This window comes from Malus sylvestris, chromosome 1, assembly GCF_916048215.2.
Source record: "Malus sylvestris chromosome 1, drMalSylv7.2, whole genome shotgun sequence".
Lineage (NCBI taxonomy): Eukaryota > Viridiplantae > Streptophyta > Magnoliopsida > Rosales > Rosaceae > Malus > Malus sylvestris.
Genome location: NC_062260.1, coordinates 22,952,812 through 22,972,922, shown reverse-complemented (window position 1 = coordinate 22,972,922; position 20,111 = coordinate 22,952,812). Strand labels below are relative to the sequence as shown.

General features: G+C 39.8%; 4 protein-coding genes and 1 long non-coding RNA gene across 5 annotated transcripts; 2 read left to right on the top strand and 3 right to left on the bottom strand.

Moving 5' to 3' along the window:
* The first annotated feature begins 230 nt into the window (after positions 1-230).
* On the top strand, positions 231-3,275 carry LOC126623784 (uncharacterized). The gene is made up of 3 exons (XM_050292792.1): positions 231-844; positions 1,112-1,492; positions 2,479-3,275. The coding sequence occupies exons 1-3, from the start codon at positions 545-547 to the stop codon at positions 3,121-3,123; spliced, it is 1,326 nt and encodes a 441-aa protein (XP_050148749.1). The 5' UTR covers positions 231-544; the 3' UTR covers positions 3,124-3,275.
* Positions 3,276-3,973: 698 nt separating this feature from the next.
* On the bottom strand, positions 3,974-4,764 carry LOC126623023 (18.5 kDa class I heat shock protein-like). The gene has a single exon (XM_050291707.1). It carries the CDS (start codon positions 4,620-4,622, stop codon positions 4,161-4,163), a length of 462 nt encoding a protein of 153 aa, XP_050147664.1. The 5' UTR covers positions 4,623-4,764; the 3' UTR covers positions 3,974-4,160.
* A 2,481-nt stretch (positions 4,765-7,245) lies between these two features.
* On the top strand, positions 7,246-12,943 carry LOC126623030 (uncharacterized). The gene is made up of 2 exons (XR_007623560.1): positions 7,246-7,619; positions 12,342-12,943. It is a non-coding gene; the product is annotated as an uncharacterized LOC126623030 (long non-coding RNA).
* Positions 7,940-8,775, bottom strand: LOC126623029 (18.5 kDa class I heat shock protein-like). Its single transcript, XM_050291719.1, has one exon. The coding sequence runs from the start codon at positions 8,587-8,589 to the stop codon at positions 8,128-8,130; it is 462 nt and encodes a 153-aa protein (XP_050147676.1). The 5' UTR covers positions 8,590-8,775; the 3' UTR covers positions 7,940-8,127.
* Positions 12,944-15,538: 2,595 nt separating the features above from the next.
* LOC126618988 (18.1 kDa class I heat shock protein-like) lies at positions 15,539-16,294 on the bottom strand. Its single transcript, XM_050287234.1, has one exon. The coding sequence runs from the start codon at positions 16,178-16,180 to the stop codon at positions 15,716-15,718; it is 465 nt and encodes a 154-aa protein (XP_050143191.1). The 5' UTR covers positions 16,181-16,294; the 3' UTR covers positions 15,539-15,715.
* Positions 16,295-20,111: the final 3,817 nt, after the last annotated feature.

Sequence of the window (20,111 nt, the reverse complement as noted above, 5' to 3'; positions counted from 1 at the left end):
TTTAAGTTTTACTTTAACTGTCGAAAAGTCATCGTAATCCAACTCCTACAACCCTAAACGGTCCTGGTTGGTAGTTGAAATCAAGGTCACACAAAGCAATAAGTCTACCTTTAATTAATAGCTTTAACACTACTTTTCTTTTATCCCTTTTTTAATTCAACATACTCTTTGAGTTCAGATGAGAAGTTTATTCCTTGGATGCCAATCTACCTCAATTATAAAATAAGAATAAACCAAGTTTGAGAGAGAGAGAGAGAGAGAGAGAGAGAGAGGAGCGTGCAAACACGACATAGACAAAGCAAACCACGTTAGAGTGAGAGCCATTGGTGGGTTGGTAATGTTTAACAGCTGCAGAGTGCAAAGACCCCTCCCTACTTCCTCCCTTTGAATCCAAGACTCAACTCGCAACCACCTCAATAGCTCTTAGTATTCCTAGTCCTACATAGAATAGCTCTCTCCACCAATCCCACGCCCCTCCTCCCTCCTCCCTCCTCCTAAACTCTCTTTTGCCACTCAATCTGCTCTGATCCTTCTTGTCATCGTCATGAGGAAGCTTTGTCCCAATCTGGACTGCGAAGATGGGCTTGAAACAGTCCTTGAGGTCCCAATCCCAGAAGAGATGTATGTTTCAGGTAATCACAAGAACGCCACCACTTCATGGCATAACATGAAGTCTTGGATGAAACCCTCAAACAGCGACCAATCACAGTCAGCCAACGCGGTTTTTGGAAGCAAAAACGCCGAAGTCCAGCTCTTGCTTGGAGTCATTGGAGCCCCTCTCATTCCCTTACCAATTCCAAAAGATCACCAACCCATCAGCCGCTCCATCAAAGATCAACCTATTGTAAGTAATTTTTACTTCATTGTTCAAAATAATAGTATGACAACGTTCTCTTATCAGACTATGCACTATATTAATGCTTATGTTGTTAGACTAGAATTTGGACCACCCAATCTGATAAGAACGAATACGATCAGTGGTCCAGATTCCTAGTATGACAAGATAAACGTTAAGGAATTTGACGTCAAGTCCCATGAAAGTTACGTTTGACATATAACTTTTGGTCACATATGAAGTTTCCTTAATAATTTTGTGTTTTATGATTTGTAGGAAGTTTCAATGGCTAAGTACATAGTCAAGCAATACATAGCAGCAGTTGGAGGAGAGAAGGCTTTGAATTCAGTGGACAGCATGTACGCAATGGGAAAGGTGAAGATGACGGCGTCAGAGTTTTGTACTGGAGAGAGGACCTTGAATGGTGGCAATAACAAGTTGAAGGTGAAGAGCTTGTTGAGATCAGTGGGCGGCGGCGGTGAGATGGGTGGGTTTGTGCTGTGGCAGAAGAGACCAGAACTTTGGTGCTTGGAATTGGTGGTGTCTGGTTGCAAGATCAGTGCAGGGAGTGATGGAAAGGTGGCTTGGCGCCAAACACCATGGCACCACTCGCATGCCTCTCGAGGCCCGCCTCGCCCTCTCCGGCGTCTCCTTCAGGTACTAATTCCTTCCACCTCTCCTTCCTTTCCGGGTGTTTTTTTGGTGTTATGCCTTTGTATTCACCGTTCGATCAAGATAACAGAGTTATAGAAAAATTCATAATCACGATTTATGCTTTCATGATTGTCATCCGTTAAGATTTTTGAAATGTCTCACAATGCATCAACGATAATCAATTATATATACACTTTAACGAGATATCTAATGAAATTATTGTCACTGGTTGATGTATGTGTGTCTAGCCGCGTATAAGTGCTCATAGTTCATTAAGTTTAGCCAAAGAGGGTGTTTGAGGACTTTTTTCTTTTATTCTCTTTTGGTTTCTTTTGACTTTGCCCATAGGAAGCCCTGACTTCTAAGTTGGTATGTCCCCATCAAACTATTCTCAAGTATAAATCTATGGCCCACTTTCATGTGGGCCAAAACTGCACGTTTCTCAGCACTTTCCATACCTAGCTAGCTTTATTTTTCTTTGCTTGTTTTGAAAAAGTCCAATTTTTTTTAATAAAAAAAAACACAATTAAATACCTTAATGCATAAATCACGAGTTGTTAACCCAATGGTAAATGACGAATTGCGAGATTTTCTTAGAAAACTACAAAAATTGTGTGGAGGTCTCGGGTTCGAAACCCGCTTCTGGTGTGGAAACCAAACTAGTAGCCAGAGGAAGATTGAAAATGCCTATATGAGTCTTTCCGACCCCCAAAAGGGGTGGATAATCGTGATTTGCCACCAATTGTCCATTTAAAAAAAATACCGTAATGCATAAGCCACTTAATTATACGGTTAGTGATATTTCTTTCTACTTGTAAGTAAGAGATCTTAGATTTGATTTACACAAAGGCAAAATTGAACTATGTTATTCTTAGCCTATTATAAAGCTTAACCTACTTCCTCACTTTTTATGGTAGATAATATCGTTAGTTTGAAAAGAAAAAAAACCTTAATGCACAAATATTGATACTACATTCTGTACTCAACAGGGTCTTGATCCGAGGTCAACAGCCAACTTATTCAGCAACTCAATTTGCATTGGAGAGAAAGCGATCAAGGACGAAGACTGCTTCACACTAAAATTAGAAGCCGAACCCTCAACCCTAAAAGCAAGAAGCAGCACCAACGTAGAGATAATAAGGCACACGGTTTGGGGCTACTTCAGCCAAAAAACCGGCCTCCTAGTCCAACTAGAGGACTCCCACCTCCTCCGAATCAAATCCGCCGGCAACGACCACGGCATTTGTTGGGAGACCACAATGGAGTCCTACGTCCAAGACTACCGGAACGTCGAAGGCATCAGCATCGCGCACGGGGGCAAAACATGTGCATCGTTGTTTAGGTTTGGTGACAGCACGGAAGGCCATTCGAGAACGCGAATGGAGGAGGCTTGGGAAATTGAGGAGGTCGATTTTAACATAAAGGGTTTGTCCATGGACTGCTTCTTGCCCCCCGGTGACCTAAAGAAAGAGGAAGAGGAAGGAAAACAGGGCGCTATGGTCGCTAGTGCGCATTCGAATTTGCTCTACAAAATTCGATCCACTTCGTCGAGAATTAGTGCTTCGAAAGTCGCTGCACTCGATGTTGAATATGATTCGGAAAACAGCGATAGCAGCGGTCAAGAATCATTGTAAATTCATTATTTTTTTTAGTTTGTACATAACGTCTACATTAAGTTTAATATTTGTTAGTTAGATAATGATCGCATGTCGCACTTTCAATAAAACGAGCTAAGTGAGCATAGGCTCGAGCCATTGGGCCTTACTTGAGTCCATGGGCTTTTTAATTTTTACGATGTTCGCCAAAACGTAGAGGATGAAAATGGAGAACGTGCGGCGCAATCAAACTCCGTAGAAATCCAATCACTGATTTAATAAAAAAAATCTTAATGAAACATTTATAATACTATTTATTTTTAACGTTAAAGATATTTTTAACCTACTGTCTACTTTTAACGTCAAATATATTTTTAACTTACGATCTACTTTTAACGTTAAAGATATTTTTAACTTAAATAATCATTCTTAATACTATTCACTTACTTCTTTATTTTATCATTTTCATTAAAAAATAAAATTTTAAAGATTTTTTCGTGAATTCGCCCAAATTCAAACGGTCCTTATCCGAAAATACAAAATCCAAAATTGCATTATTGATTAGAAGATTCTGAAATAATCTGGGTGATTCCGAACCCATTCGGGAGCCGATCCACCACCCGTTCCAGTCGCTCTTGGACCTGTCGTCCGGGTCCAAAGCGTCGTTAGCCCGCGCGAACATCGACTGGAAGGAGACGCCGACGCCGCACGTGTTCAAAGCGGACGCGCCGGGGCTCCGGAAGGAGATAGTGAAGGTTCATGTGGAGGATGGTCGGACCTCCGTCCAATTCTTGCATCTCAAATCATCCCGGTAGGATAGATAATTTTGTAATTGTTTTAAATTGAAATTATGAGTTGAAAATTTGAATTGATTGAATTAAAATAAGTGTACTCAAAACCCTTATTAAGGTTTATAATATTTCACAAGCAGAAACCATACATGAAAATTGACACAGAGACACTGAAATACAAGAACAAAAAGCAGGAGCCGACACACAACAATGTCAACAAACCATGATCATTTAACATAATTATGACATTAAACCCAAAAGTAGCCGAGGTTATACGAATTTAGTTTAGCCGGAGATGTCAATGGCCTTGACATCAGGCCTCTTCACCTCTTTCGGCACAGTTACAGTCAGCACCCCGTTCTCCATCGCCGCCTTCACCTGATCAAGCTTCGCGTTCTCCGGCAGCCTGAACCTCCTCATAAACTTGCCGCTGCTCCTCTCCACCCTGTGCCACGTGTCGTTCTTCTCCTCCTGCTCCCGGCTCCTCTCCCCGCTGATCTGCAGCACCCTCCCGTCCTCCACCTCCACTTTCACCTCTTCCTTTTTGATCCCCGGCAGGTCCGCCTTGAAGATGTGAGCCTCCGGGGTCTCCTTCCAGTCGATGCGGGTGTTGGCGATGGCGGTGGTTTCACGGGCGGAGGAGGGGAAGTTGGCCAGAGGGCCGAAGCCCTCGAATGGGTCCCAGATGTCCAGAGAGAAGGGGTCGAAGACGTTGTTTCGTCGTCCGCCAAAGAGACTGAGAGCCATTAGATGCCGGATTAGAGTTGAGTTTTTGCTGGGTGTGAATTCGAAGGATTTGAGTGAGATTTTTGCTTAGATTGCTTTGGACGATTCTATCTGATGGGGTGGGTACCGGAGTGACTTGTATATATAGAGGACGGCACAGAAGGTTTCTCTGAGAACTACAGAAAGTTCTGCAGCTATCCAGAAGGGATAAAACAAAAAAGAACCAGAGAGTTCCATCAGCTTCTAGCACCTTCTTGAAAGTGCTTTTTTTTTGGGTTAGTTCCTTTTCGGCCCAAAACATAATTGGTACTTATAAAAAGACTCCAAATTGGTATTATAAAATTAGGTATCATGTTAATTAAGAAAAAAAAAAACTAAACTCAATTATGTTGTCTAACTAATTTTTAAACAAACGATATTATCTACACTAAAAGAGTGGAAGAGTGGGTTAAACATCACAATGGGTTAGCAATAATGTAATTCAAGTTCGCCTTTGGCGATAATCGAACTTAAAACTTTACACTTACAAGTAAAAAGGAATATCACTATACCGTAGTACTAAGTGGCTGTTGTCAAACTAATTTTAAAGTAGGTGAGAGATGACTTAGGGTTTGATGTCCCCAATTTGAAGTTTTTTATGTCTCTTCGCTTATTTCTTACACGTATCTAACCACCTAATCTCAAATTTAACTGTGCTGATTTTTAATTAAAAAAAAAAGAAAAGAAAAGGGAGTTTTAAAGAAAAGCCTGCGGTACTGTTCACTTTAACTAAAAACTACATTTTTACACTAAAAAAATCAATCATGGTACTATTCACTTACCCCTTATTTTTTCCTTATCGTTAAAACTCAAAGTTATAATAATTATAACCGTTGAATCAAATTTCAATAGCCTGGATCCATTGATCTCTGGCTCTGATTGCACAGATTAGAAGAGAATCAGTGTTCTTAGTAACCCTCACTGCCTCATCTCCTAGAAAATTAAAGCCTAAATTCTAACAGTATAACAGACCTAATTGCATTCGACTAACCATACTCTCACTATAATACATTACAATTTCATGTTAATCATGAAGTTTACATTACCTAGGAATCCTCTTTACCATCCTAGCTGCAAACACACGACTAGGTGTTTACAGTTTCATCTTTATCATGAATTTACATTACCCAACCAAGAATCCACTTGTTATCAAGGACAATTGGAAAGCTCCACTTATTTGAAATTCTCAAGTGTAGATGAGGACAGTGGCGGATTTAGGATTTTATTATCGAGAAGTTCTAGTAAAAAAATGTTGGAGAATAAGATTCCACATAGATCATATGACAAAATAATATACAATCAATATATAAGAGTTTTCACCCCTAATATTATTAGTCCTTTTGGGATAAAACCCAACACCTAGCCATAGGTGGTTAATTTGGGACATAATTAATCCTTTTGGGATAAAATCCAACACCTAGCCATAGGTGATTAATTTGGAACTATATCGGTGATATTGGTGATGGACCATAATTAGGCCTATAAAGTTTCACAAAAAGCTCCAAAAAATTAGATGAAAATAAAATTGAAACATTAAACGATAAACTACAACTTTTTATTCATAATTTTTGTACAAACAACAATTCATGTAACCCTTTTTTCATCATTTTTAGTAAGATTACTAATCCCTTACAATTGAGAAAAGCCATTTCTTCAATGCATAGAATGAATATAAATACCAAGTTGATCTTGAAGTGCCGATAGGTGTGTGAAGACTGGAGAAAAGATTGGCTCTGTGCTGATGATGGTGAAGATTAGGGAAGAGGATCCTCTCAGGATCCATTTTGTGGAGATCATAGGGATCCCCACATCCTAATCATTCATCGTGTATCGTGTGACCAGTTTTTGTTAGGTACTATTTGTGTTTAATTTTAAATAAAAAGTCAAATAATTTCTGACCGCACGATACATGATGAATGACTAAGATGTGAAGATCCTTAGGATCCCCATAATTTGGATTTGGATGGAATCCAAATCTGGGGATTAAGGAGTTAATTTGCGTGGGGTGGACTTTCTTTGAAGGGTAAATTACACAAAATTACCTCAACTATTAGACCAATCATAGTTTCATATCTCGTCTTTAAAATATTTCAATGTCATACATCATCTTACGAATTTGTTACAATATCAGACATCTGTTAGGTTTTTTGTCAATCTCTCTGTTAAATGCTGACATAGCTTGAGATAGGGCCCACTTTCAATTCTAAGACCATCTCCAACCCTTGGGCTAAAAGCCAAATATTTTAGCCCGGAAATTTTGACTTTTAGCCCAGAAACATCTTTTCTGCTCCAACCCTTCTGCCCTAAAATTTTAGCCCGAACTTATTAAAGAATGAACTTAGGCTAATTTTTTTCTTAAATCAAATTTAAAAAAAATAAATAAATATGTAGATTATTGTAAATTAATTTTATGAACATTTTAATCTAAAAAAATTTAAATTCCGATAAACATTTGGCATTTAGCCCGGAGGGAAAGCTGGGGGGGGTATTTGGCCCAGAAATAACATTTGGCATTTAGCGTAAAATTTTAACATGAGCTGGAGAGTGTTTGGGGGGGATAATTTGGCTTTTAACCCAGATTTGAAGATGGTCTAACTAGATTAAAAAATTCACTAAATATTAAAAAATCAAAAAAAATCAAAAAAATAAAAATAAAAAAAGAAACCAAACCCACAACCAGATCCCCTTCTTTCCCTCTCACCTCTCTGCAACTCCCGCCATCTCTTCCTCCATCTCCACCTCCCTCCCATGGAGCTCCTTCCCCTCCCCCTCTTACACACCCATCACCCTCATCAAATTAATCCCTGTAACCAATTTTATACAAAATACCCCAATTCCATCCAAACCCTAAGCCTAAATTTCAAATTCTTAGCACTAATCGATCGGATTTTTTTGTGTTTTGGTTTGGGGTTCGGGAGAAGAGGCCGTGCCGTTATTTTCTTCCTCATCATCGGGCTTTGCGTCATCCACATCTTGGAGGTTCTCTGGGTTGTCGACGTTCTTCATACGCTTCATCTCCCCTACACACCTCTTCATGTACGCCCACTCTCCTTCCAGTCGTCGTCATCCGTATGATTCGGACGCGCCGGGGCTCCGGAAGGAGATGGTGAAGGTTCATGTGGAGGATGGTCGGATCCTCCAGATCAGTGGGGTGAGGAAGCACGACCAGGAAGAAAAGACGGACACGTACCTCCGTCCAATTCTTGCATCTCCACTCTTTCCGGTAGGATAGATAATTTTGCAATTGTTTTTTCATTGAAATTATGAGTTAATTTGAATTGATTGAATTAAAATAAGTGTACTCAAAACCCTTATTAAGGTTTATAATATTTCACAAGCAGAAACCATACATGAAAATTGACACAGAGACACTGAAATACAAGAACAAAAAGCAGGAGCTGACACCACAACAATGTCAACAAACCATGGTCATTTAACATAATTATGACATTAAACCTAAAAGTAGCCGAGGTTATACGAATTTAGTTTAGCCGGAGATGTCAATGGCCTTGACATCAGGCCTCTTCACCTCTTTCGGCACAGTAACAGTCAGCACCCCGTTCTCCATCGCCGCCTTCACCTGATCAAGCTTCGCGTTCTCTGGCAGCCTGAACCTCCTCATAAACTTGCCGCTGCTCCTCTCCACCCTGTGCCACGTGTCGTTCTTCTCCTCCTGCTCCCGGCTCCTCTCCCCGCTGATCTGCAGCACCCTCCCGTCCTCCACCTCCACTTTCACCTCTTCCTTTTTTATCCCCGGCAGGTCCGCCTTGAAGATGTGAGCCTCCGGGGTCTCCTTCCAGTCGATGCGGGTGTTGGCGATGGCGGTGGTTTCACGGGCGGAGGAGGGGAAGTTGGCCAGAGGGCCGAAGCCCTCGAATGGGTCCCAGATGTCCAAAGAGAAGGGGTCGAAGACGTTGTTTCGTCGTCCGCCAAAGAGACTGAGAGCCATTAGATGCTGGATGTGAATTCGAAGGATTTAAGTGAGAGATTTTTGCTTAGATTGCTTTGGATAATTCTATCTGATGGGGTGGGTACCGAAGTGACTTGTATATATATAGGACGGCACAGAAGGTTTCTCTGAGAACTACAGAAAGTTCTGCAGCTATCCAGAAGGGATAAAACAAAAAAAACCAGAGAGTTCCATCAGCTTCTACCACCTTCTTGAAAGTGCCTTGTTTTGGGTTAGTTCCTTTTCGGCCCAAAACATAATTGGTACTTATAAAAAGACTCCAAATTGGTATTATAAAATTAGGTATCATGTTAATTAAGAAAAAAAAATACTAAACTCAATTATGTTGTCTAACTAATTTTTAAACAAACGATATTATCTATACTCAAAAGAGTGGAAGAGTGGGTTAAGCCTCACAATGGGTTAGCAATATGTGATTCAAGTTCGTCTTTGACGAGAATCGAATCTAAATTTTTTTATTTACAAGTAAAGAAGAATATCATTAGACCGTATTACTAAATGGATGTTGTCAAACTAATTTTAAAGTGGGTGAGAGATGACTTAGGGTTTGATGTCCCCAATTTGAAGTTTTTTATGTCTCTTCGCTTATTTCTTACATGTATCTAAACACTTAATCTCAAATTTAATTATGTTGATTTTTAATATAAAAAAAAAGAAGAAAATGGAGTTTTAACGAAAAGTCCGCTGTACTATTTATTTTAACTAAAAACTACATTTTTACACTAAAAAGTCAATTCTGGTACTATTCACTTAACCATTTATTTTGTCATTATCGTTAAAACTTAAGGTTTTCAAGCCATTTTCATTAGTTTTCCTAAAAAATAAAAGCTATAAACAAAATTAGAGAAACTAGTATCCAACGAGTCTTAGTAACCGAATATAGATCCTCTCCTTAGTAACCGAACACATATCCTCTCCGGATTTGTGCAACTAGAGCCCGGGGATCAATGGATTCGGACCGCTGAAATTTGATATAACGGCTATAATTATTATAACTTTTAGAGAGATCTTCGGGCTCTGGTTGCACAGATTAGGAGAGGATCTGTGTTCTTAGTAACCTTCACTACCTCATCTCCTAGAAAATTAAAGCCTAAATTCTAACAGTATAACAGACCTAATTGCATTCGACTAACCATACTTTCACTATAATACATTACAATTTCATGTTAATCATGAAGTTTACATTACTGTTGACCCTAAAAACTACCAAGCCTACGTGGCGCGCAGGCTGAGTAACTAATGAGCTAACTACGTCATTCGGTTGATGCGGGGCATGCCAACTCGTCGGCCGAGCTTGGCCGAAGAGTAAAATGTGTTGATGTTGCGTTAAGCGTGCGGCTGACTTCTCAAGGAAGGAACACGTCCCAGCCTTTGGGTTCTATAGCCTGAAGAAAAGGCTGCTAACTTTATGCAGTTCATAAATCGTCGGAGCCGGATTCGGTCACAGTGATTATATTTGTAAGGGTATAAGCACGCCGAATCGACACCAGAGTATAGGGGAACAGATACTCAAAACAGATATATGTCTTGATGGTAAATGTGGTTCGGCCATTAGAATGCCGAACTCTAAAGCTTACTTGTGAGTATCCAATCATAAAACAACTCGGCGTTCAATGTACCGAGCCCTAGTAGACTGTAACACCTCACCTCACCGAAAAGGCTAATGAGATGACCTCTGCCAATAAAGACCTGAAAGTCTTTCTCGACTGAGACTTGGATAGATAACCAGTCGGCCTCGACGCAGTGCTGTTTATCCAAATTGAAGGGGTTCCGTTGTCGGCTGGTTCTACGGTGATACTGTTGTTTATCCAAACTGAAGGTATCACTGACTGCCTTCACAGTGCTGTTTATCCAAACTGAAGATGTGTCGGCGAAAAAGAAAATAAAAATCTTAAGGTTGTTGAGAGGTTTCACGTAGAGCGAGAATTTCCGCATGGCAGTTTGTGTGTTGAATTGAAAGGAGTTTAAATGATGTACCCATCCCTCTATTTATAGTTGCAAACCTTCTTTTGATCGAATCAAACCTATACTCGGATTAGGACTCTTCACCCCGATCCAATCTTATCTCAGCCAGTCCACTCCTATTAGGACTTTGAACTCAACCCTTTATCAAGCCGCATTCATTCCCAAGTTTCAACATCCTCATCCCGCCGAGACTCCTTATTGTATCCGGCCCTTGAACAACGCTTCTGAGTCGAGAATGTTCTAAACTGAGCCCAAACCAATATTTTGGGCCCAAACAATTACCTAGGAATCCTCTTTACCATCCTAGCTGCAAACACATGACTAGATGTTCACAGTTTCATCTTTATCATGAATTTACATTACCCAACCAAGAATCCTCTTGTTATCAAGGACAATTGGAAAGCTCCACTTGTTTGAAATTCTCAAGTGTAGATGGGGATAGTGGTGGATTCAGGATTTTATTATCAAGAAGTCCTAGTAAAAAAGTGTTGGAGAATAAGATCTTACATAGATCATATGACAAAATAATATACAATCAATATATAAGAGTTTGCACCACTAATATCATCAGTCCTTTTTGGATAAAACCCAGCACCTAGCCATAGGTGGTTAAGTTGGGACCATATCAGTGATATTGGTAATGGACCATGCTTAGGCCTATAAAGTTTCACAAAAAGCTCCAAAAAATTAGATGAAAATAAAATTGAAACATTAAACGATAAACTACAACTTTTTATTCATAATTTTTGTACAAACAACAATTCATGTAACCCTTTTTGCATCATTTTTAGTAAGATTACTAATCCCTTACAATTGAGAAAAGCCATTTCTTCTTAGAATAAATATAAATACCAAGTTGATCTTGAAGTGTCGATATGTGTGTGAAGACTGGAGAAGATATTGGTTCTGTGTTGATGATGGTGGAAATTAAGGAAGAGGATCATCTCAGGATCCATTTTGTGAAGATCATAGGGATCCCCATATCCTAGTTATTCATCATACATCATATGGTCAGTTTTTGTTAGGTACTATTTGTGTTTAATTTTAAATAAAAAAAGTCAAATAATTTCTGATCGTACGATACACGATGAATGGCTAAGATGTGAGGATCCCTAAGATCACCATAATTTGGATTTGGATATGGGATCCAAATCCGGGGATTAGGGAGTTAATTTGCGTGGGGTGGACTTTCTTTGAAGGATAAATTACATAAAACTACCTCAACTATTAGGCCAATCATAGTTTCATATCCCGTCTTTAAAACATTTCAATGTCATACCTCATCTTACAAATTTGTTACAATATCAGACCTCCGTTAGGTTTTCTGTCAATCTCTTTGTTAAATGCTGACATGACTTGAGATGGGGTCCATTTTCAATTCCAACTAGATTAAAAAATTAACTAAATATTAAAAAAATTAAAAAATTAAAAAAAGAAAAGAAAAAAGGAAACCAAACCCGCACCAAAATCCCCTTCCTTCCCTCTCACCTCTCTGCAACTCCCCCCCTCTCTTCCTCCATCTCCAACTCCCTCCCATGGCGCTCCTCCCCCTCCCCCTCCTACACACCTATCACCCTCACCAAATTAATCCCTGTAACCAATTTTATACAAAATACCCCAATTCCATCCAAACTCTAACCCTAAATTTCAAATTCTTAGCACCAATCGATCGGGTTTTTTTGTGTTTTAGTTTGGGGTTCGGGAGAGGAGGCTGGGCCGTTATTTTCTTCCTCATCATCTGGCTTCGCGTCGTCCACATCTTGGAGGTTCTCCTCTAGGTTGTTGACGTTCTTCACACGCTTCATCTCCCCTACGCACCTCTTCATGTACGCCCATTCTCCTTCCCCGTCGTCGTCGTCTATACCATTCGTGAACTGCCCTGGATCTCCCAATCGTTCGATTTTGGTGAAGAATTAGTTCCGCAACAGCAAGAACAATAACTGCCAGGCCGTCGCCGGTGAGAATCGGAGGAGTGGAAGATGATTTGGTGAGAGGGCTTTGTCATTTCTGATCAGGCCGTCGTCACACAATCAACGTCGCCGGATCGCTTTTCAGCAGAAACTGAGCCGACTTGGTTCTGGGGGTTGGGATTTCCTAGAGACATTAGGGTTCTGGCGATGTTTGGATGCGGTGACAGAGACGCACCAGAAAATTAAGATTTGACGACGATTAAGAAGGCAGAAGTGGTGGTGGGGATGATGGTGTGGTGGCAGATGATGGATATGGAGATCGTCGGTGGACTGGAGAAGAAGGCTTAGTAGACTGGGAAGAAGGTTGAGGGTCATGGTGGGCCCCACGTTTTTTACAAAATAATTGAAATGAATTTGTTTTTAATTTGTTTTTATATTTAATTAAATTTTTTAATCCAGTTGGATTAGGGAGTGGGCATCGCCTCAAGCCACGTCAGCATTTAACAGATAAATTGACAAAAAAACTGACAGAGATATGACATTGCAACAAATTCATAAGATGAGGTATGACATTGTAATTTTTAAAACATGGGGGTATGAAATTGTGGTTCGACCAATAAGTGAGGTAGTTTTGTGTAATTTACCCTTCTTTGAAAGTCGAACTCTTTTTTATTTTTTATTAAAAGAATGGTGAGGCTCTCAATCTCATACGTGACCTAGAATGAGTTTTCAAACACCACATCGATGCTCATCGTTTTATTTAAGAGTAATGCTATGAAAACTAAATTTTTACACAAAATTTATAAACTAAATGATATGAAAGTTAATGATTGGATTATTACTTAAGCGTTGATAAACGTGCTCATTTCTTATTGATGATATATCATTTAGTTTACAATTTTTTTTTACAAATTTAGTCTTCCTAACATTACTCTTTACTTGAATAATCAATGTGACTAGCATATGACCTAGGATACCGTTTAAAAAAGAATTGGCCTTCTTCTTCTCTCATTCTGGTTTGCAAAAAGCCAGAACATTATGTAGCCGCTGCTCTTTCCCTTCACTGCCCAGACTGGGGTGGTCCTTAGAAGTTCTCATAACGAATTATCTGAGCATCGGGGTGGTCCTGAAACCACCTAGGTCCCTTAAAAATTTAATGGGGTGAAGGCTAGGTGAAATGGGTGGTACACGTGTTGAGAAATTAGAAAAGAGACACCACAATTAGGGACAACAGACCCGCGACCGTTGATAGAGGAAGGGGACGACATAGAGAGAAGGGCTCGTATGTATAAGAATGGTGTGTTCACCCCTAGCATGTAACTTTTTCATACTAATTATGATGGACTTTCTTGCCTTATAAGTAATACAAAGCCAATAATTATTTGATCTCCAAATCCTTGTGGAATTCTACTTTTAGTTTACACAATCACGTTCCTAATTAATGATTCTATTCACAACACTCCTACTTAAGTATGTACAACTTAAGAAGTAGCATTGTTGTCGTCAACTATCGGTAAAAACCTTGCTCTGACAACCAGTAGACTTACGGGGGAAAAAATGAGTTAATACAGGATGCGATATTTCACATATTCAGAATGATTATTAAAACACACAAGCGTATGACCAGTCAAGTGTAGGTACTTCATCAAAAAAATTCGTCAAGTTAGCAAAAATTCAATAGGAAAACTACTCTTGATCATAAGGAAAAACGTATGTTAAGATCATGTAAGTATACTATAAGATACTCTCCTGAGTTCGATAAAACTCTCCAAGAGAATTATCAGTGACATAAATTTAAAAGATTATGCAGTCTAATTTCATGAACAAGCTTTTGAAAAGTAGATTTCGTATTGACTTCATGAAGAGGTCAGCATAGTTGTCTTAGGATCGGATTTGCTTAACTTTGATCTCCTGATGCTTTTGTTGCCAATGAGTGAAGAAAAACTTCGTGACGGTATACTTTGTAATGTTGCCTTTGGTGGATCATTTCTTTAATTGGTCGATAAATGCATTGTTGTCTTCATAAATTGTTGTTGGAACATCAACTATGTAAGAAAAACCACATAAAGGTCTAATGTGATCAATCACGTGCCTCAGCCAAAATCATTCATGCGATACTTTGCATAGGCTAAAATTTCAATGTGATTTAAAGACGTAGTAACGAAGTCCTGTTTGGTTGATATACACAATATTACAATATCTCTAATGGAATATACATAACCCGTTCTAAAAACACGCTTTGTACAGTTGCAGTTTAAATTACCATCATCGGCATAACTTAGAAGGCGAACATCATTCCACTGTACCTGTAAGGTAATTGCAGGATGACTTGGACACATGTCTAGTATTTATGTGTATGCGCATTGTTGTACCTTGCTAAAATTCACAACAAAGGATATGTCAACTCTAGTGTACCGAGTACAATACAACTTTGATTTCACTTAAGTAATTGATCTCGTTTTGGGGTGAAATCGATCTTGTTTTGCATCCATGTTAGAATGATCATGGAAGTACTCAAAAGCTTTGTTTTATCCTCGTTAAAATGGTGCAACACCTCTACTATCCAAACTAAAAACCAAACGAAACAATCACCAGTTTAAAATTTGAAAATATAACCTTGTTCACAAGTTATACCAAAAACAGTTGAAAATATAACCTTGAAAATAAACCAAAAACAGCAGCTAGGAATTTCGACCACTATAGGACTCTGTCCTAATTAAGCAACTTCGAGCATTCGCCATATGCTCTTGGAGTAAGTAAGATGTCTTCAATGTCGCCTTTGCTGGACTGTCGACTTAAGCATTATTTCTCCCATACAAAATTTGCATCTCTAACGTTCTTCTTTGCCTGATACTCCTCTGCAATCTTCGTAGGAGACACGAGCTCAGCAGCTGGCGCCCAATAGCAGTAGCACATGTCAAGAGCGAACGAAAGTGTTAAAAGTTCTAGACTTTAACAGCAAGAGAATCGCGCCATGAACGGTCATCTTCTCCATATTCGTGGAAAAAAATTAAATAGACCTTCTCCCGGAGACACTTCTTGGAAATATAATGTACTCAACTTTTATGAAGATTTATTATAATATTTAGAACAAGAACCCGTACATGACAATTGACACACCATATCACTCATCTCACATACAGAGACACTCGGAAATACACACAAGCAGAACTTAACACCACACCAAAACAAAGCTCAAAAGTAGCGGATCGAGGTTATGCGAATTTAGTTTAACCGGAAATGTCTATGGCCTTGACCTCAGGCTTCTTCTCCTCCTCTTTCGGCACAGTCACAGTCAGCACCCCATTCTCCATCGCCGCCTTCACCTGATCAAGTTTCGCGTTCTCCGGCAGCCTGAACCTCCTCATAAACTTGCCACTGCTCCTCTCCACCCTGTGCCACTTGTCGTTCTTCTCCTCCTGCTCCCGGCTCCTCTCGCCGCTGATCTGCAGGACCCTCCCATCCTCCACCTCCACTTTCACCTCCTCCTTTTTTATCCCAGGGAGGTCCGCCTTGAAGATGTGGGCCTCCGGGGTCTCCTTCCAGTCGATGCGAGTGTTGGCGATGGCGGTGGTTTCACGGGCGGAGGAGGGGACGTTGGCCAGAGCGCCGAAGCCCTCGAAAGGGTCCCAGATGTCCAGAGAGAAGGGGTCGAAGACGTTGCTTCGTCGTCCGCCAAAGAGACTGAGAGCCATTAGATGGTGGGTTTGAGTTGGGTTTTTGCTGGGTGTGAATTCGAAGGATTTGAGTAAGAGATTTTGCTTAGATTGCTTTGGATAATTCTAACTGATAAGGAGAGTTGTGGAGTGAGTTGTATATATATATAGGATGGCACAGAAGGTTTCACCGAGAACTACAGAAAGTTCTGCAGCAATCCAGAAGGGAAAAAAACAATAAAAACAGAGAGTTCCATCAGCTTCCACCAACTTCTCGAAAGTCCCTTTTTTTGGGTTAGTTCATTTTCGGCCCAAAACATAGTTGGTACTTATAAACCCCTTTTTTTTAATTTTTTTTCTTTCCATATTGGTACATAGAAAATTAAGTATCATGTCAAATTGAACATAGATTTTTTAAAAATAAATAAAAGAGCATATTTTAGAAAAAAAATACTAAACTTAATTATGTTGTGAAATTGTCACCTTGTACTAACTACGGTATAGGGATATTCTTCTTTACTTGTAAGTGAGAGGTCTTAGGTCCGATTCTTGCAAATGGCGAATTTGAACCAAATTATTATAACTCATTGTGAGGCTAAACCTACCCTCATCTTTTTAGTGTAGATAATATCGTTTGTTGAAAAAAAAAAACAACAACAACAAAAAATAAGTAAATTAATGAGTAAAAATCACCTTCTTGTTGACAAAGTCAGCCCTGGGCTGTAAGGTAAGAGTCAAAAGGAAAGAATGGAGCCTTATCGTTCCAAACCTCATCAATGTACTGAAGCGTAATGAGGGAATCATAGGCTGGTTTTCCATTATGAATGAGAACCGGTATCTTCTTATGAACCGGGTTCATCTGCAACAACAGTGGGCTCTTGTTCCACAAGTCCTCATCTTTGTACTCATACTCGATGCCCTTTTCTGCCAGAGCAATCCTTAGCCTCATCCCAAATGGGCTTGGTCAGAAATCCAACAACACCACCTCATCCGCCATTGAAAGGTTTGAAAAACCCTTGCTTCTAATTTATTTCAATTCTCTAACTCACAAATTCCAAATAACAAAAATTGCATAATGCATGAAACGTATATATATATATATCAAAAGGTAAATATAATTGTAAGGGGTTCAAGCATCATGGGGAATGTTTTCATGCTTCATGGTCGTTTCAAATATCTTCATTTATTTTAAACGTACCTGATTAACGTAAAACAACAAAAGCCTTTAAATTTGTAGAACATCCTTCTCGGAAAGCCGGAATTGCATCTCCAATGTGTTGTATCACGTTCAACAAATAAAAAATTAAATTGAATCAATAATGTTTGTACCATACTTAGGGCATCCGTATTTAGACCTCGTATAAATACTCGGGGGACTCAAATGTAATTATGTAATAAATGAAGGGGGAAATATGTAATAAGTGAGGAGCCCTTAGTCTATAAAAGGGGTCTCATCACCCTCACAAACGGAAGGGTCTCAGATCCCCAAAGAGAGGCCTCACTCTCACATTAAAGAAGCTCTCACCCTCACAATCCTCTTACAAACAGAGAAATACAATATCAGTGTGGACATAGCCCGAATATTAGGGTAACCACGATACATATTGCGTTATTTACTTTCTTGCAGATTCATGGTTGGATTTACGTTGTTCCAAGACCCTCCGGTTTTGTGCATCAACATTTGGCGCCGTCTGTGGGAAGCGACATGAAAAGCTATGTCGGTCCTATCTCAATTTTCACCTTCGCCGTGGATCTGCAAAACCCAAGAGACAACCAAAACTCTCTCTACCTTGCTCTTGCTTCTGATCTCTTTCACCTTTTCAAACAAAACACCACAAACTCTTTCTCTCTCTACCATTATTTGTCAGTTACAATCACACCCATTCAATCAGCATATGAGAAGAGAGAGAATAAGAGACAATCAAGGTTTCGTTGGTTTGGAGGCAAAATTAAAGATTGGCGTGGATGGTCCGATCGCATGACCTCTGTACCTCCTCCTTTATAGACTCACATTCCTCTTTCACCTGGCCCAGCCCTCAACTGAAAGGCCATTTGTCATTGGTTTCGATTGCGAGGGAGTTAACCTCTGTCGTTATGGAACTCTCTGTATCATGCAGCTTGCATTTCCAAATGCTATATATCTGGTTGATGCCATTCGGGGAGGGGTGATGCTGATCAATGCCTATAAGCCTGCACTTGAGTCTTCCTATATCACCAAAGTCATTCATGATTGCAAACGAGATAGTGAGGCCCTGTACTTTCAGTTTGGCATCAAGTTGAACAATGTTGTAGATACCCAGGAGGCCTTGAATCCTCTCCTGCCACCACATTTCAGATCCCATCTCTGCAACTTTCACACCCACAACCATGGCGACTGCGACCCAAATGAGCAAGAAGCGAAAGTTCATCGCTAATGGCGTTTTCTTCGCCGAGCTGAGCGAGGTGATGACGAGAGATCTCGCCGAATACGGCTATTCCGGTGTTGAAGTTAGGGTTATGCCGATGCAAACCGAGATCATCATCCGAGCCACTTGAACCCAAAACGTTTTCGGAGAAAAGGGGATGAGGATCAGGGAGCTAACCTCTGTTGTACAGAAGAGGTTTAAGTTTCCAAAAAACAGCGTTGAGCTTTACGCTGAGAATGTTAACAACAGAGGGCTGTGCGCTATTGCTCAGGTCGAGTCTCTCCGTTACAAGCTTCTCGGTGACCTTGCCGTCCGTATGATGTTTCCCTCTCTGTTTTAGGTGTTAAGTTGTTTCTGAGGAAAGGAAGAGAAAACTGTTGTTTTTAGTAAAACGATGTGTGTTTCAATTCAAGGCTTCCTGGTGACGATCCAAATGGCTGCGAGTTTGCAACCGAACGCTAGAATCCAGTCCATACGGTACTGTCGGCGAGCATGGAAGCCAAGATGCAGACTTGTGGTGGAGCTGCAGTGATGGGTTATCTTCAACAACCCACTTAGACAAAGGGAATAACTTTTCCCAACAAAAGACTTAGCTTTACCAGATATTCACATGTGCTAGCATATTGATGCTTTGTCGCACTTATCCAACAAAAGAAAAAGAAAGGCCCTCAGACATCTCAACCACTCCTATAAAAGTGAAAAGAAAAAGCAAAAGCAAGTCTGCAGATGGGCTCTGCCAACCTTGACGTTTTGAAAGTTGCAGGAAATGGAGTGGGAAAAACAAAAGCAGCAAAGCAAAAGAAGATAAAAAAAAAAAAAAAAGCAGACATAATTGTTGTGGTGATGGCATGCAGAAAAGAGAATTATGGGCGTGACCCATTGAGCAGAGGGTCAGATTTATTTTTGAATGATGTAATTTATTTTTCTTATATTTTGGAGATATCTGTATAACCCAATCAGAGGGTAATCATAAAAATAAAATAAAATAAAATAAAATATAAAAAAAAAACGGCAAGCCCAAAATAATGGGCTGCAATATTATGTGGATGGCGAAGGCCCATATGCCCAAAAGAGCCAGGCCCTATGGCTCCAAATTTATTCGGCACCCTGCCGCTATTATCACCAACCAGGTGATCAAAAGTACGCCCAGTATTTCCAAAATTATTCGGCACCCTGCCATTATTATCACCAACCAGGTGATCTTGGTGATCAAAAGTACGCCCAGTACTCCCAAAATTATTCGGCAGCCTGCCGCTATTATCACCAACCAGGTGATCAAAAGTATGTCAAGTACTCCAAAATTATACATGAGCATCACTCATGTCAATCATAGATAAACATTCATGAACATCACTCATGTCAATCATACATAAATATTCATGACCATCATTCATGTCAACATTCATGAGCATCACTCATGTTAACATTCATGAGCATCACTCATGTCAATCAACATAAACATTCATGAAAATCACTCATGTCAATCTAGCTTCGAAACGTCATTTACAAAAGCTCTAGCTTTGAAAGCTTCATTTACAGAGTTCTAGCTTCAAAAGCTTCATTTA